This window comes from Apus apus, chromosome 19 (genome assembly GCF_020740795.1).
Source record: "Apus apus isolate bApuApu2 chromosome 19, bApuApu2.pri.cur, whole genome shotgun sequence".
NCBI classification, from domain to species: domain Eukaryota; kingdom Metazoa; phylum Chordata; class Aves; order Apodiformes; family Apodidae; genus Apus; species Apus apus.
In genome coordinates this window covers 1,437,849-1,454,053 of record NC_067300.1, presented here as the reverse complement: position 1 = coordinate 1,454,053, position 16,205 = coordinate 1,437,849, and the positions used below count along the sequence as shown (strand labels likewise).

The 16,205-nt window shown below is 60.1% G+C and overlaps 3 protein-coding genes across 3 annotated transcripts; all 3 read right to left on the bottom strand.

Moving 5' to 3' along the window:
• Positions 1–193: 193 nt before the first annotated feature.
• Positions 194–2,350, bottom strand: HDHD3 (haloacid dehalogenase like hydrolase domain containing 3). Its single transcript, XM_051636559.1, has one exon. The coding sequence runs from the start codon at positions 1,524–1,526 to the stop codon at positions 810–812; it is 717 nt and encodes a 238-aa protein (XP_051492519.1). The 5' UTR covers positions 1,527–2,350; the 3' UTR covers positions 194–809.
• A 114-nt stretch (positions 2,351–2,464) lies between these two features.
• Positions 2,465–11,085, bottom strand: ALAD (aminolevulinate dehydratase). The gene is made up of 13 exons (XM_051636555.1): positions 11,041–11,085; positions 7,628–7,770; positions 7,408–7,458; positions 6,573–6,669; positions 5,655–5,790; positions 5,095–5,178; positions 4,640–4,728; positions 4,278–4,333; positions 3,512–3,599; positions 3,035–3,121; positions 2,685–2,814; positions 2,532–2,605; positions 2,465–2,487 (listed from the first exon to the last, which is right to left on the bottom strand). Exons 2-12 carry the CDS (start codon positions 7,738–7,740, stop codon positions 2,532–2,534), a joined length of 1,005 nt encoding a protein of 334 aa, XP_051492515.1. The 5' UTR covers positions 7,741–7,770; positions 11,041–11,085; the 3' UTR covers positions 2,465–2,487.
• Positions 11,086–12,101: 1,016 nt separating this feature from the next.
• Positions 12,102–16,205, bottom strand: POLE3 (DNA polymerase epsilon 3, accessory subunit). Its single transcript, XM_051636564.1, has 4 exons — positions 16,048–16,205; positions 15,214–15,299; positions 14,347–14,465; positions 12,102–13,864 (listed from the first exon to the last, which is right to left on the bottom strand). The coding sequence occupies exons 1-4, from the start codon at positions 16,111–16,113 to the stop codon at positions 13,704–13,706; spliced, it is 432 nt and encodes a 143-aa protein (XP_051492524.1). The 5' UTR covers positions 16,114–16,205; the 3' UTR covers positions 12,102–13,703.

The following is a 16,205-nucleotide window of genomic DNA, read 5'->3' as shown; positions in this document are numbered from 1 at the left end:
AGGGGCTGTCACCTTGAGAGGTCACCCCTGAGGGGCTGTGGCTCATGGAGAAGCCCATGTCTGAGCAGAGGGGTGGGAAGCAAGGAGCAGAGAGACCCCCATCTGAGCTGTTCCTCGTCACAGGGAGGGGGAGTTGAGTCTGACATGGTGAAAATGTGAGGAGCTGATGTTGGGCAACGAGAGAGATGTGGAATGGAGTTGAGCCAGGGAATCTTTATTTCTCAATACACAAATCAATAATTTGGCAATATATTAAATTACACAAACTTGCCCAGCTCCCAGCTGTTTTGCCCACAGCAGGAGGGCTGCAACTGCTGCCTGGCCGCCCCTGCTGGGAAGAGGAGGGGATGCTGGTGAGGTGGTGGCACTGAAGGGTGCAGGGGCACCCAGGGTGCTCTGTGTGGACAGACCTTCCCTGGATGGGACCAGCATCAGCTCTGCTGTGGTGCCTGCACGGGGGGGGGGGATGCTTGATCCTCACCCGGGGGTGACCGAGCAGGGATAAACCTCAGTGTCCCTCTCCATCCCTCCTGCCAGGATGAGCCTGTGCAGCTTGACCCAGCTCCACTAGGGGAAGACACCCCCGCTGACCCTCTTCCGTAGTGTTTTCAGGGCGATGAAAGACATCAGCAGCAACGCTGAATGTGTCAGATCCATTTTACTGCATCAACACCCCTCCTCCTGCTCCGCGCCTGCTCCCGGCGCTCAGAACCACTCATTTCATTTCCCTTCCCAAGGGACAGTGAGAAATCCCACGCCAGGACGGGTTCCCCACCCCACGGGGGTGTGGGTCCTCCTCTGAAACGCAGCTATCCCTTCTCGATCCGAGCCAGGAGGTGGCCGAGCGTGGGCAGGACGTGTTCGGGGGGCACGTGGGGCTCCGGGCCCTGCCCGGCAGGCCGCAGCAGGAAGCCGTGCATGCCCACGGCGCGGGCTGCCCTGTAATCCCGCTCGTAGTCGTCCCCGACGTGAGCAGCCTGCTCCGGGGGGACCCCGCCGAGGCGCAGGGCTTGCTCAAACACCCTCCTGTCTGGCTTGGCAAAACCTGCCTCCTCGGAGGTGAGGATGAAGTCGAAGTGGCGCCGCAGGTTGCACTGGGAGAGGATGCTTTCCAGCCTGTTGTCGAAGTTGGAGACGACTCCCATGCGGAGCCCGAGCCGGCAGCAGCGGCTCAGGGTCTCGCTGGCTCCCGGCAGCACCTCCCAGTTGTGGGCACTGCAGAAGTCGTGGTACAGGTTCTCTGCCATCAGGGTGAGGACCTGGTCTTCGTGAACGCCCGCCAGCCTGAAGGTCTGCTTCACGACGTCCAGCCACCAGCGGCGGGAGCTCAGCCCCTGGCTGCAGCCGTAGTTGGGGAGGAGCCGGCTCTGGGCGCCGTAGGCCTCCCGGAACGCGCGGCTCAGGGCTGCCGGCGGCACCCGCAGCCCGTGGGCGCGGGCCTGGGCCGCGTAGCTCTCGCCCACCGGCTGCCGCAGCCGCAGCAGCGTGTCCTTCACGTCCCAGGTCAGCAGGCGCAGCCGCAGCATGGCAGAGGGAGCCGAGGGCTCTGCGCAGGGAGCTGCTGCTGCTCCCGCTGGGATCAGAGGGGTGAGGGCCCCAGCCCCGTGCCCACCTCACGCCCACTGGTGTCAGTGACCCCCGTGGGAGGCTCGGGCCCCTCTGGGGTCTGTGTCATGATACGGTGGAGGAGAAGGCTCAGCTGGGAGGCCCAGGGTGTCAGAGCCCCCGGGGCGGGGTGGCTGTACCCGCCGGGGGGGTATGGGGACACCCGGAGCTGCACCCACGGTGTGGGGTAGGGGTGCGGGGCAGCCGGGGGGCACAGAGGGGCACCCGGGCTTGTACCCAAGGTGTTTGGGGGAGGGGGGGGGTACGGGAGGGCACTTGGGACTTAATCCACGGTGTGGGGTAGGGGTGCGGGGGCAGCCGGGGCTGTACCCGGGGTGCTGGGGGGGACGGGGGGCTCCCCAGGCTGCACACACCGCGCGTGGGGTGCGGTACAAGGGCGCCGGGGGCTGAACCCGGGCTGTGCGGGGGAGTGCGGGTTATACAGAGAGGCACCCGGGGCTGCACCCGCCGTGGGGCAGCCGAGCTGTTTGCGGGAGGGTGCACGGGCGGGGCCGGGGTCCGGGCGGGCCACGCGGGCTGGCCCGGGGGGGCTCGCCGTGGGGTGGGGGGGAGGGAGGGACGGGGCGGCAGCAGCGGAGCACGCGCGACCCCGGGGCCCACGGGTCACCCCCGCCCCGCACCCACCTGCGGCGGCCCCGGAAGCTGCGGCCCGGCCCGGCCCCCGCTCCGCCCCCGCATCCCGCCCCGTTCCGCCCTCAGCCCCGCCCCCGCATCCCGCCCCGCTCCGTCCCTCCCCGAGCCCCCGCCCCCCGCCTCCGCATCCCGCCCCCGGCTCAGCCCCGCCCCGCATCCCGCTCAGCCCCGCATCCCGCATCCCGCCCCGCATCCCGCTCAGCCCCCGCATCACTCCCCGCATCCCGCCCAACCCCGCCCCGCCCCGCATCCCGCCCAACCCCGCATGCCGCTCAGCCCCGCCCCGGCTCCTCCCGCAGCCACCGCAGCAGCTGCGGCACGAAGTAGGTGATGACGACGTCAGCGCCTGCGGAGAGAGGGAGCGATGGAGCCGCCGCCGGGCCGGGCGCGGGGAGCCGGGGCCGGGGGGGACCCCAGAGCCTCACCTGCGCGCCTGAAGGCCGCCATGGCCTCCCTGACGGCCGCCTCCAGGCCGAAGGCGCCGGCCTGCGCCCCGTGCCACAGCATGGCGAACTCCCCCGAGACGTGGTAGACGGCCAGCGGGTGCGTGGGGTGCTGGGGCGCGGCGGGAGGGAGGGAGGTCAGGCGGCGGGGGACACCCCTTGTCTGGCACCCCCTCCCCGCTGCACCCCCCGGTACTCCCACCGGTGCCCCCCGCAACAAGAGACCGGCAGTTGCGGTTTGGGTGCCCAAACTGGCCGCCCCGAACCCGCGCCTCTCCTGCCCCCCGGCCCTGGGGACACCCCGCGTCCCCGCTGGCGCAGAAGGGGCTTACTCGGGCCTTGACGTCCCTCACGAGGTCCAGGTAGGGCATCCCCGGCTTCACCATCAGCATGTCTGCTCCCTCCTGCACGTCCCGGTCCTGTCGGGAACGCAGCTCCAGGTAGAACATCTTCCAGCAATTCCCTGGTTGGTTTGCCCCAGTTTTGCCCCGGGGGGTTGGTTTTCCCAGGCGGGCTGGCAGAGGGGCCTGGTGACCCCCCAGTGGCCACAGGAGCCCAGGGAGCTGACGCTGCTTGGCAGACGCACAGTGCCCCAGGAAAGCTGGTGGCTGCGTGTCCCTGGACACCACAAGTTGCAGCAGGGCACAGAATCACCCACTCGGTGACTCCCAGGGCACAGCCCAGCTCTCCAGCGAGCTGATGGGCATCCCTCCTCTCACTCCAGAGGGAAGAGCCTTGGCAAGGCTGGCTGGCGTGGCTCCTGCCTCCAGCAGCCCTGCGCTCACTCTCCCCAACCCCAGCTCACTCACCACGGCACGCATGGCCAGGCCCCTGGCACCCGGGGGCAGCTGGTAGCATCGCCTGTCTCCAAAGGCGGGTTTGGATAGAGCAGCATCCCTGGTGATGGGCAGAGGGCAGGGGATGAGGACCAGGACAGTTCCTCATGCCTCCTGCCCCACAAAGCTTCAGAAACCTGAGGACAGACTGAGGACAAGCACCTGAGCCAGTTGGGCCAGGAAAAGGCGAGGGCTCTCCCAACCCAACTCAGCACCCCAGGATCACTCTGAGGGGTCTGACAGGTCCAGGTTGGCCCACTGCCCTTCCCATGCCCAGAGTATGGGGTAAAAATCATGCCAGACATTTTCCTTTTGCTCTTGTCCAAGGCAGGTCCCTCACGGGTACTCTGTTGGGGTCAGGCTGTTCTTGGGATGAGGTCCAATAGGTGACTGAGATGAGATTTGTCCCTGAAGCCACCCTTTGGGGCAACACCATGACATCCAGTGACATCCCTTTGCACTGCTCCTGGCAGCTGCAGCTCCCTGCCTGCCTGCCTTGCTACCAGCACCCAGGATGAGCAGGTGAAGGGCTGGGATGGACCTTCCCCCCTCAGCCAGCCTCTCCTGGGCAAGGTACATCTGTCTCTGGTTTGCACCGGAAAGCAGGAGGAGATTCCAAAGTGACCAGCGTGGCCCCAGCTGCAGCCCAGGCTCTGGCTGAGCCCACTTCCCAAGTAACTACCCAGGGAGGAAACTCCTGGTGCCAGGTGGGGACACGCTGGCTGAGGGACAGACCCACCTGAAGGGACCATAGAAGCAGGAAGCAAACTTGGCGCTGTAGCTCATCACCGAGACCTACAGAGGAGAGCAGAGCTGTCAGCGCCAGCAGCTCGGAGCTGCATCCCCACACCGGGGCAGTAGTGATTCCCTCCCACGGCTTTCATGCTCTGTGCCACATCCTCCTTCCCTGCCAGAGCCCTGGCACCTCACTGTCCCTGTGTCCAGCCAAGAACATTCCCTTCCTGTGTGCACCAGGGCAGGGAAATGCCTGCAGCTCGTCCTGGGTTTTGCTCCTCCCCAGCGCTTGCCCAGGTCCCGGCATGGAGCACTTCCCCTCTGGACATCACTCCTGCCTTTGGCACACGCAGAGCCCCAGCCCACCTTGTTGCCAAAGTCATTGGAGATCAGGGCCTTCTTCATGGCCGCGACGCGCCCGTCCATCATGTCTGAGGGGGCAACGATGTGGCAGCCTGCAGGGAAAGACCAGAGACGGCAGGAAGTGCCGTGACTGCCGGGAGGAGAAGGTGACCCTCGCTGTCCAAGGAGGTGGCTGAGCCACCATCCCTGGAGACATCTAAACAGACAGATGTGGTGCCAGGGGACAGGGTTTAGTGGTGGACATAGCAGAGTTAGGGTAGTGGTTGGACTTGATCTTGAAGGTCTTTTCCAACCAGAAGGGTACTGTGAGGCTGTGACCCAGGAGCTGGTGCTCCCAGCTTCCCCTGGCTCTGAGCAAAACCACTCCCAGCTGGAACCAAGCCTGGTTTGCTTCTGGGGCTGCTGAAAGTGAGAGGGGAACAAATCTGCAAGACTGGAAGTGCCAGGAGGGTTCCCACCTGCTCTGGCGTAGGCCAGCGCCACTTCTGCCAGCCGCCGGCAGCTCAGCTCGTTCTGGATGGTGCCGTCCTCACGCAGGATGCCTAGGAGGCAAACCCAGGGTCAGGTGAGGGGCCAGCTGGCCAGGGGCCTCAATCCCCAGGGTGGGAGCACGGCCCTCGCCATAGAGATGCTCAGAGCAGTAGCTGGGAATGTGTTGAGCAAGCTGGATAAGGACCAGGAGACCAGTAATGCAGCCCTCCAAGGGACTGGACACAGCACATGGATGCTGCAGGGACGGGAAGGCAGTGATGGGGGGACACAGATGGGTGCTCAGACAGATTCAGATGGCCAGGAGTGGGTGCCTTACCCAACCGTGCCTCCCACCCTGCTCTCAAAACCCAGGAGAGGTCTCCCAAGCTCAACTGCACCAGTTCTGGAAAGCCAAGACTTGTAGCAGGAGCCAGCCAGGCCCCACCAGCACCTGGAGATCCTCAGCTGAAAAGGACAAACCCCTGGAGACTCCCAGTGGCAGGAAAATGCCCGAAGGGCAGCCCAGGAGCCCAGGCTGTGCCCTCACCACAGTGCCCATGGGAGGTGTAAGGGCACAAGCAGACATCACAGGCTATGAGCAGCTCTGGGAAGATGGAGCGGATCTTCTGGATGGCCTGGATGGCAGGTGTGTTCTCAGCATCAGCAGCAGAGCCTCTCTCGTCCTGTGAGGAAAAAAATGCCTCAGCACCCAGAGCCAAGGCCTTCCCACCAGCTCCTCCATGGCAGCAGTTCTGCCCAGGAAACCTTGTCTGAACCATGAGACCCTGTAACGCAGAGCGATGTGATCACTAACGATGGTCTCAGGGCCACCTGCATAGAATCATAGAATCACAGGGGTTGGAAGGGACCTCAAAAGATCATCTAGTCCAACCCCCCCTGCCAGAGCAGGGTCACCTAGAGCACATCACACAGGAAGGCGTCCAGGCGGGTTTTGAATGTCTCCAGTGAAGGAGACTCCACAACCTCTCTGGGCAGCCTGTCCCAGGGCTCTGTCACTCTCACAGTAAAAAAAATTTTTCTGATATTCACCTTAAACCTCCTATGCTCCAATTTTTATCCATTACTCCTTGTCCTATCACTGGTCATCACTGAAAAAAGCTTAACTCCATCGTCTTGACACTCACCCTTTACGTATTTGTAAACATTGATGAGGTCACCCCTCAGTCTCCTTTTCTCCAAGCTCAAGAGACCCAGCTCCCTCAGCCTTTCCTCATCAGGGAGATGTTCCTCTCCCTTAATCATCTTTGTGGCAAGAGCTCTGGGAGCTTTCTGGGTGTCCCTACAGTCTCACATCCCCCTCCTCCTCTGCTGAGCTGGGTGCAAGCACACTCAGAGACCCCAAACTGGCCCTGTTTGATCAGGAGACCCTCTCCAGCCCCCACGCTGCTCTCACACAGCCCTGTGGCCACCCCAAGCTCCCTGCTGACCTTGTGTCCACACTGACCTTGTGGAGCTTGCTGGGCACCCCGAAGATGAGCACACACTTCAGGCCGTCCTCAACGAGGGGACGCAGCATCCCCTCCAGCTTGTTGACTCCATACCTAAGAAGAGCAAAGTGAAGGGGGCTGCCAGGGCCCCAGACCTGCTCCCTTGGGCAAGCTGCTCCATGACCTGGATGCTGCTCCACAAGCATCCACACCAAGCAGCAGCTTGGAGGTACAAGAAAGTGTTGCCTGAACACTGGGAGGAACAATCCAGGACCTTATCTGGGGCTACACAAGTGTTATCTACCCAGCATGGACACTCTGCTCTGAAAGGACAAGCATGCCCTGCCCTTGGATCCCTTATCTTGGTGTCCCTGTTGCAGATCCATCCCACCTCCTTACAGGACCACCCCCCTGGAGTCTCTCTGACCACAGCCCTGCTACTGTGGCAGCAGATGAAGATGGGAGCAGCCAGCCCAGCAAGATCTAATGCAGGACCAGAGCCCATGTCCTTGGCCAGGTTTTTGAGCTGCTGCTGGAAAACCCATTTGCTTCCAACGTCCCTGTGTGCCCAGGCCACACAACATGCCAGTGCTCTGGGATGTGCTGACACCCTGGCACTATTGCTGCCAGTGTTGGTACTTTCCCAACATCTTCAGTATGATTTCTTCCACTCCCTTTGGCAGACAAATGCTCCTGCCCTACCCGATACGCTGGAGGATCCCCAGGGGAGGGACCACAGAGGGCTGGAAGTGTCACCCCTGGCCCATGCTCATCTCAGGCCACCCATGAACCCTGCTCAGGCACAGGGCATGGCAGTGAGGGGCACACAGCTTGGTGGGGCTGGGCTCTTACCTGGCTTGTCCAGGGAGGCTGGGGATGGGCTCCACGGCATCAGGGCTGTCACTGCAGGAGGTGGAGGGGACAGAGATGTGAGGACTTGGTGTGAGAGGGAGGCCCCTACCCCAGGCTTGTCCACAGCAAACCTATTGGGGTGTCTGAACCTATCCAAGAGCTCAGGTCAGTCAACATGAGCTTGGTCCACCCCTAATGCAGAGATTCAGGGCACACTCACGTGACAAAAATGGGGTAGATGAGGTTGGAGGCATCAAAGGTGGTTGCTGTGCACTGCCAGGAGCGAAGCACTGGGTGGAAGTAGCCACTGTGGAGAAGGGAGTTTGCCTGCATCTCGGGCTGTGGAAGGAGACTCTGAAACACCTACAGAAATCAGCCAGCTGGTTATGGTGGTGTCCGGGGGGGGGCTGAGATCCAGGCAGCAACTGTGGGACCAGCCCTGCCCTGCTCCCAGCCAGCTCCAGCCCCACTGACACTGCCCAGCGTGGGGGGTGCTGCAGGACCCAGGGGTGATGCCAGCTCCTCCCACACAACCTCCCACTTCTGGGTGTGGAACCACGATTTTACAGCCCCTGGCACCCTCCTGCAGCAGAACCACCTTCACACGGGTCAGCACTACCACCCTCATCAGGCTCTGGTTTAGCTTGTGGAGCTGCTTTCTTATGGTGAGATGGTAATTGCTTAATTTGATTCACTTTTTCTTAACGCTGTGTGATTGTGTAATACAGCTTTTGTATCCAGAGCAGCCCAAAGCTGCTCTGTGTGGCACAAAGTGTTTCTGGGCACAGTGTAAAGGTGCAGTTATGGAAGAGCATGGGCACTGGATCAGAGAGGGGGCAGGATCGTCCTGAAGACACTAGGGCTTTAAACCCTGTGGTCACACAGCTCCAGTGGTCACTTACTGCTGGACAAAAAAACAACAACTGGGGAGTTGGACAAAATTGGTCTCAAGGGCAACAAAGAGCAGTTACTCAACATACATAAATCAAGTGTCAGCCACGTTATTGTTGAAACTTTTTCTGTAGCAATATTTTCTTCTTCTGTAGTAGTTAGATCAAGTAATAATCCTTCAATTAGCCCATTAAGATTTAAATTTCCAGTAGTGTTAAATTCTCTCCATGAATGGTAAGAACACAACGAAAGGGGCTGGAGGAAAGTGGCTGCCCTGGGATGAGGGATTTGGCAGCAGCACAGAAGACAGCAGCTGTGACAGCCCTGGGAAGCAGTTTGAGCAGCGACTGCTTGGACAGAGCAGCTTCAGGGACTCCTGCTGGCTGCAGACACGGGGCTGCATCCCACAGAAGGCCTGTACAGAGGAGCTGGGTGTGTCCCGGGAGACAAACAGCCAAGTCCCTACTGGACACAACAGATTTTGTTTGGAGAGCTGAAACCTGAGGGAGGCAGGTGTGGAGGAGAGCTGGAGATGGTCTCCTGAAAGAGCATGTGGGATTCCTCCACTGGCACCCCCAGGGGGACAGAGTGGACATGAGGATGGGGCCTGTCTTGGGGAGCAGCTCTGTGGTCCCCAGTCCCATCCCAGGAAGGACTTCCCAGCAATAAACCTGGCTGCCCTGGCTCTCTTCAGAGAACAGACCTGGCTCACAGCACCCCAGGACACAGCCCAGGGGGGAAGCTCTCCCTCAGCACCCACAACAGCAATCAGCAATGGAGCTGGGCAAGAGATGGCTCCAGTCTTCTGGAAAACCTTTAATCTGAGGTGTTCATCTATTTCACACACTCAGAAAAGACCCTTCAGATATTCTAATGCTGAGCCAGATTCTCAGGCCAGCCCAGTGCAAAGGGCACTGGTAGAACAGGGGCACTGTGTTCAGCCCAGGGCTTGCACTGACCCTCGTACTCCCAGCAGTTGCCTCTGATGGGTGGGCAAAAAGGCCCCTCTCAGCTACCTACAGGCTTACATGTATAAATACAGCGTATAAAAAACCAGGACAGTGCTTGCAGGGATGCAGACCAGCTGACGGGCACACTGGCAGTGTCACGGTGCCACTTGGCAAGTAATTTTTAGCCTTGGAAAGCTGCCACTCCAGTCCCTGCACAGAGGGAAGGGGCAGCCCTGGGATGAACCCAGGGGCAGCCCCAGCTGGGCTGCAGGCAGGGCTGCAGGCAGGGCTGCAGGCAGGCAGAGAACAAAGGGCTCAGTGAGCAAAACCCACCTCGAGAATCCAAAAAATGCTTTAACAGCTAATCCCTGAGGAGGAAGGGGAGGGGGATGGGGTGGAACCAGAGGCACCTGACTCTGTATGGGCCAGATAGAGGCCCCGGCTCCAGAAAGGGCTCTCTCTGGGGACAGAGGAGATGGGCACCCGGCAGAGTTGCAGAGGGGAGATAACAGCCAGTATGGGTGGGCCGTGGTGGGGCACTCGTCTGCTGTGAGGACAGGGGAGCTGGGCCCTCCTCTCCAGCCCCCCGTGCAGGAGAAGGTGCCACCAGCTGAGAGGTGCAGCCCCCTACCCAGGGCACCCGCTCACGGCACCGGGCTCTGGCAGCCACCAGACCCCGCAGCTGGGGAAGAGCAGCAGGGATGCACAGGCTGTGAGGGTGCCACGAGGGGATGGTGGAACACATACCCCTGTGCCCTGGCACGGGCCTGTTTCCCCCCCGAGACCCCTTAGGGGCTCCCCGCAGAGCACAGGAACCTCTTTCTCCAACGCTAACCGGTCAAATCTGTGTTTCTAAGCTCCCCACTTCACGCACGCCAGGGCATCAGCACGGAGGAGTTCGGAGCAGCCCCGCAGCTCCCTCTGCGGTGACTCCGCAGCCGGGTGGTTTCACCTTTGCTCTTCCAACCCGGGACTGCTCAGGGACCTGCCCAAAGCTGCAGCACCCAAACCCACACCTTGGCCCAGCCCGGGCCTTCCACAGTGCCCGCTGAATTCCAGGAGGGGGAAGCGCCTGCGGAACCGCAGAGCCACGCACAGGTCAGCGCCTCGTTTGCACCAAGACAGATTAAACTTCATGGAGGGGCTGAGGCCGGACCCGACACACGAGGGCGGGTGCGGGGGTTTGCTCGGGCTGCTGACAGCCCCGCCGGGCCCCCGCTGCCCCCTCGCCCCGCCGAGACCCCGGGAAGCGGCTTCCCAGCATTTCGGGACACAGCAACAGGCGCGGCCTCATCCCGCACCGCACAACTACGGACCTGAAAACCTGCAGGCGGGGCCAGCTCCCCAAACACCCCAGGAGCGGAGACGGGTTAGAGCGTCCTACGAGCAGCGGAGGAGAGGATGGAGCTGCGGGTTAATTAACTAACGGTCGCTAACAAAGGTCAAGATGTTCCAGAAGATTTCATCTTCCAGGTGGGATCTGGGAATGCTCAGGGGATGCTGCGGGGGGGGGGGGGGGGGTGTCTGTAATTACACCGCAGGATGAGCGGGGCGGGGAGATGGGGGGTCAGGACGGGTGTCAGCCTGCCCGGTGGGGCTCGGCGGAGGAGAGCACCGGCCGCCCCCGCCGCCGGCACCCGAGCGCTTCCTCCCTGCCCGGCCCTGCCGCTGCAGCCGCCACCACCGCCGGGCAGCCCGACGGGAGGCCGGGGACGGGCGACTGCCCCGGCTCCGGGGGCTCCGACCCTCAGGTCCCCCCCGGGTCCCCGACCCCGGCCGCCCCCGCACTCACCTCCCGCCGCCGCCGCGTTCCGCTCCGGCCGGCCGCGTGATTTGCATAGACACGCCCCCAAATTAGCATAGGGACCGCCCCCCGCCTCGCGGGAAGTCTCGCGCGGCGGGAGCGCGGGAAAAGGCGGGAGGTGGCGGGAAGTTGGGGGGGGGCGGGAAGGAAAGGGGGGTTTGGGGTCCTGGGGGAGGGTGTGGGACAGGTCCTTGGGGTGCTGTGGGGCAAAGGGGCAGGGCTGGGGGTCATGGGGCAGGGTTTTGTGGGGCTGGGGGGGATCTGGAGCAGGGGTTTGGGGTGCTGAGGGGGCACGGAGCGGGGTTTTGTGGGGCTGGGGGGGATCTGGAGCAGGGGTTTGGGGTGCTGAGGGGGCATGGAGCAGGGTTTTGTGGGGCTGGGGCAGGTCTGGGGTGCTGGAGAGGTCTGGAGCACGGGTTTGGGGTGCCTGGAACAGCTCTTTGGGGTGTTCTGAGGGGAAGGAGCAGGACCGAGGGTCAGGAACAGGGCTTTGGGGTGCTGGAGGGGGCTGGAGCATGGGTTGGGGTGCTGTGGAGCCATGCGGACAGGTTTTGGGGTGCTGCAGGTACCTAGAGCAGGTCCTTGGGGTGCTATGGGTAACAGAAGCAGGGCTGGGAAGGGCATAGTGACAGGTTTTGGGGTGTTGTTTGGGGTCTGGAGCAGGCTTTGGGGTGCTGTGGGCTTCTGCCAGGCCAAGGGAGGCTGGAGCCAGGCTGCAGACCCGGCAGCAGGACACCCAGAACATGCCATGTTCTCTGTCTCATCAGAGGACACAGGGTTCAGTTTATCTCCTGGTGTTCAGCAGCTCCCACACGGTGACGTCCCCTCCTGGGCACGCTGGCCCTGACCCCACAGCTCTGCTCCCCTTCCCTCAGCTTCGTGCTCTCGGTGGGAGCTGAAAGCTCCTTCCACCAGGGACACACACCTCTCAGAGCTGCTCCCTAAGTGACTTCACAACAAGTTCACTTCTGCCTTCCCTGCACGCGCAGCCACCGTCCGTGCAACCACAACCAGCTCCTCATCACTGACAGGAAGGAGAGACTCCCATGTTTGTAAAAAAATCTGGCTTTTATTTAGATACTGTTCCATATGCACCCCAGGGATGTATGAGAAGAGGACAAAGGGGAGAAAAAAAAAAGAGGAAAAGGAGCAAGAAGGCAGGCCTGTTTTTACTGGAGCTCTTGGGAAGATGTTGGCTGTTGATATGTTCCTGACTGCATGCCAGTAGAAACTAGACAGCAGAAAATCTCTGTTGATTCAGTTCTTTTCAGGAGTTGGGCTTCTGTCTGTGAAAATCCATCGTGCCATAAAAGCCCAAGGGCAGGGTAGCTCATGTGGGTAGCTCTGCATCAATTTTTTGGTGGGAAGGACACCCTAGTCCTCACAAGTGCTTTTTTAAAACTGCACATCAGCAGAACCTGTGGGTTTTACTTAAACATTCCTAAACCCTTCCTCAAGTTTCCTTCACCAGGTCTCAGTTGAATTCAAATATTAGGTTTCTAAGTCTTCAAAAGACCAGTCAAATAATAGTTGGGGTTTTTTTCCCCAAAAAGGAACTTCATCTGATAGATAATTTCTCAAGAGAAAGGCATCAAAACTAGGAACTGAAGTGTAAAAGAACAAAACTTTATGAGTACTAGGAATGCAAACAGCTTGTTTCAGCCCATCTTTCTTGAAGGAGCCATTTTAAACCCCACAGGCTTGAGGCTGGCCTGCCTAGACAGGGGTGTCCTGTCCTCACTGCCCTCCTGGAGCTCCCAGCACTGGGAGGCAACTGCACCTCTGGAACCTGTCGAGGGCTACAGAGGGACTCATGTCATTAGTCCAGTACAGCTGGATAAAAACTCAACTCACCAAGATCCACCACTGTGTTCTACTACATCGGACTTGGTGATCCTAAAGGTGTTCTCCAACCAAAATGATTTAAACTCACTGCAGTCACCAAGCCTGCCAAGGCACCGCTGACCTTTGCTGTCCTGATACATGTTTTAGCCATTGATTTTGCTTCAGGTTTTTCATGCAATTCCTCTGGGTCTCCCAGGGCTTTAATGACACAAACCAAGCACTTCTGGCATTTAGTGCTGATTTTGTTATTTAGGTTGATTTGGGGGAGAAAATCAGCAGAGTGGACCCCAGGTCCTTGTGCAGTTGTGTTGCAGCTTATGACTGGTGAGGTGGAAAGACAGTATGACTGTTACCATCACAGCAGGAAGAGAAGGCACAACCAGAATGCAAGAAAATGAAGGAAAAATCCAGAACAGTTGTATGAAAAGCTCAAATGTTTAACTTCCTGACATAGATTCAAAACTCCAAAGGGTTAATGATCTCTTTGGTTCAACCTGTGACTTGGTTTAAGGAGCTCATTCAACAGCCTCTCAAGTTCTCCTGGCCAGCTTCTCTACTGAGCATCCAACATCTCTTTTTTCCTCTCTTTAAGAGCCAGGCAAGCATGGGCACAGGGAGGAGTGGTTCTTCCAGGAAAAAAGCTTTAGCAGAAGTCCTTTATGTACAAGTTAAAGCCAAAAAGGGACGGGCTGCAGAGGATCAGTACAAAGCTCTACTGGAAACAAGAGGGGAACAGCAAGGTTGATTTACAGCGTTCACATCCCTCTGAACAAAGCCCAACCCATGCACACATCTTGTCAGCCAGCTCAGTTGTCCACCTCCTCCTCATCATTTTGCTCTTCTTCCTCCATCCTTTCATCATCGTCATCATTCTCTTCCTCTCGGCTCTTATCTTGCTCCTCTGAGTCTGCCTTCTTGTCTTTATCTTTCCTTGCTTCTTTCTTCCCTTTCTGCTCACGCCTGTAAACTGAATCAGAAAAAGAGAACACTGAGAAATTGCAAGCCAGCATTCCCATGGGGTGAGCAGTACAAGAGCTGAAGCCCAACATCCACTTGCTCTCCAGGCTTGCACGGGGAGCAGTGAACTCACAGCAGCAACTCACCCCAGTGTCTGAGCTGTGCTGACCAGCTCCATAGGGAATCTGGTTAAGTGTCAGCAGAAAAATGCTAAAAGGATGCAGGAGTTCACATTTACAGGCAGCACCTAAGGCCTCCCTTAGATAAACATAAGAGGGGAGATGAGACTTTGTCAATCCTCATCAGTTGTGAAATAATGTTATCCCAGTCCCGTTAAGGTGCACATTATCTACTCCCCAGGCAAACTGCAGTGTAGGATGCTGGGCAAAGAGAAGAGAAACAAGACAGGCCATAAGTGTTGCTTGTCCAGCCTTTGAGGAAAACAGGACTTGGTGCTGCTTAGACTCCCTCGACATGACCTCAGGATGATACCTTCCAGGGATTCTTTCAGAGGGGCTACAAATCTCTGGAACTCCATTTCCTCCATGGCAGAGAGAACATCACCAGCATTCAGTGTTTTCCTCTTCCCCTTCATGGCAAAGTTATTTGCACTAGTCGAAGACAAGAAGGAAAACAGAGTTAATTGGTACCATATCAATTCAGTCTGGTTTATTACATTCAGAAGACACTTAGAAAAACCCCAAGCCACCTCCTAAACATTCAGGGCTTTTTTTAATTCCTTACTATAAGTAGTTCCAGATACCTTCTTGTTTACATTGGCCGTGGTGCTTTCATCTAGTTGCATTGCTTTTCTACATTAGTTTTCTACTGGCATGGAGAACCAGGGAGAAAGTCTGAACATTTGCTGTAAGGTGACAATTCCACAAAGTTGTGTGAGCACCTGCCACCAGACGTGACTGCCTGCAGAGCACGTTCTGAGCCATCCCACAGACCTTCCTATGTCCCCCTGTGCCAGCCTCTGAGGCTGCCTGGGCTGGCTCACGCTGGCTCTAATGCAGCCACACGGTGAGCAGCCTGGAGTGAGCAAAGGGCTCCTGCCCTTGGCAGGAAAAGCCCCGCAGCCACATTTGAAGGCCCAGGGCAACCTGGGCCCCCTCTTGTCCCTGGTGGGGCAGAGGATCTCTGTGTACAGAGCCAAGCTGCCTCCCCACGGGCTGCTAAGGGCCACCCAAACCCAACCCCTGCAGCCTGGCAGACTGGGCTGCACTGGAGATTATTTTATCTGTATAAACAGACAATACAGACACAAACCCTGGGGAAAAAAAATCTCCAGGGCAGCCAGCAGAGAGGTGAACTACAGATCAACTGTACCGCTCGTCTGCTGTGGCAAAGCCTTACCATGATGTTGCATAAAGCACAAAGACACTTGCTGCGCGTGATATCGCGCTCCGAGCCTCTTTGGAAATATTCACCCCATCAGGAAGCTGGAAAAGAAATTTGCTGCTATCAGCGGCTGCTGGCAATGACTTGAGCCGGCACAATAACCCCTAGAGGTCCCTTCCGACCCTGACAATTCCACGGTAATTCACGTGTCAGTGCCGCCGAGGCGCCCAGGCACGGGGGCAGCCCAGGCTGGGCCGGGACGCTGCGACAGGAGCGCCGGCGGCAGCTGAAGCCCCCGGGCAGGATCCCGCAGCCCCTGGGCGGGACCCCGCAGCCCCCGGGCAGGATCCCGCAGCTCCCGGGCGGGACCCCGCAGCCCCCGGGCAGGACCCCGCAGCTCCCGGGCGGGACCCCGCAGCCCCCGGGCGGGACCCCGCAGCCCCCGGGCAAGATCCCGCAGCCCCCGGGCAGGACCCCGCAGCCCCCGGGCAAGATCCCGCAGCCCCCGGGCAGGGCCCCGCAGCCCCCGGGCAGGGCTGGCTCCGGGGCACTGCGGCCCACGCGGCACGTTCCTGCCACGGACCGAGCTCCCGCCGGACCCAACGCCACGTTCGGTGAACGACCGGGAGGCAGGAGGGGTTTTACGGAGACGGGATGGCTGCCGCCCCGGGAGCTGGTTCGGCCCGTCCCGCTGCCCCCCGGCCCCAGCGCCGCGGGCCCGGCCCGCACCGGGGATGTTCTCCCCGCGGGAGGCCCCGCCACCCGCCCCGGGAGGGCCCCGGGCCCGGCCCCGGGCAGCGCAGCCGCCCCGGGGGGCAGAGCCCGCGGCAGGGCCTGCCCGGCACCCACCGCCTCCTTGATGATGCGGGTGATGACGGCGTTGGGCAGGTTCAGGTCCTCGGGCCTCTCCGCCATCCTGGGCCTCCTGCGGGGGCAGCGGGAGGGGCGGGTCCCGCAGCGCGGCCGCGCGGGGCCGAGGAGCCCGCGGGCCCGACCTGCTCCCGGCG

Excerpts from the sequence above, each read along its gene's own strand:
- POLE3 (XM_051636564.1), bottom strand. The coding sequence starts at position 16,113 with ATGGCGGAGAGGCCCGAGGACCTGAACCTGCCCAACGCCGTCATCACC. Across the intron at positions 15,300-16,047 it reads CCCGCATCATCAAGGAGGCG|CTTCCTGATGGGGTGAATAT; the intron begins GTGGGTGCCGGG and ends TTTCTTTTCCAG. Across the intron at positions 13,865-14,346 it reads TCTGAAAGAATCCCTGGAAG|TTTACAGGCGTGAGCAGAAA; the intron begins GTATCATCCTGA and ends TTTCTGATTCAG.
- HDHD3 (XM_051636559.1), bottom strand. The coding sequence starts at position 1,526 with ATGCTGCGGCTGCGCCTGCTGACCTGGGACGTGAAGGACACGCTGCTG.
- ALAD (XM_051636555.1), bottom strand. The coding sequence starts at position 7,740 with ATGCAGGCAAACTCCCTTCTCCACAGTGGCTACTTCCACCCAGTGCTT. Across the intron at positions 5,791-6,572 it reads TGCCCAGCAAGCTCCACAAG|GACGAGAGAGGCTCTGCTGC; the intron begins GTCAGTGTGGAC and ends TTTTCCTCACAG. Across the intron at positions 2,815-3,034 it reads TGAGGGACGTCAAGGCCCGA|CACCCCACGCACCCGCTGGC; the intron begins GTAAGCCCCTTC and ends GCCGCGCCCCAG.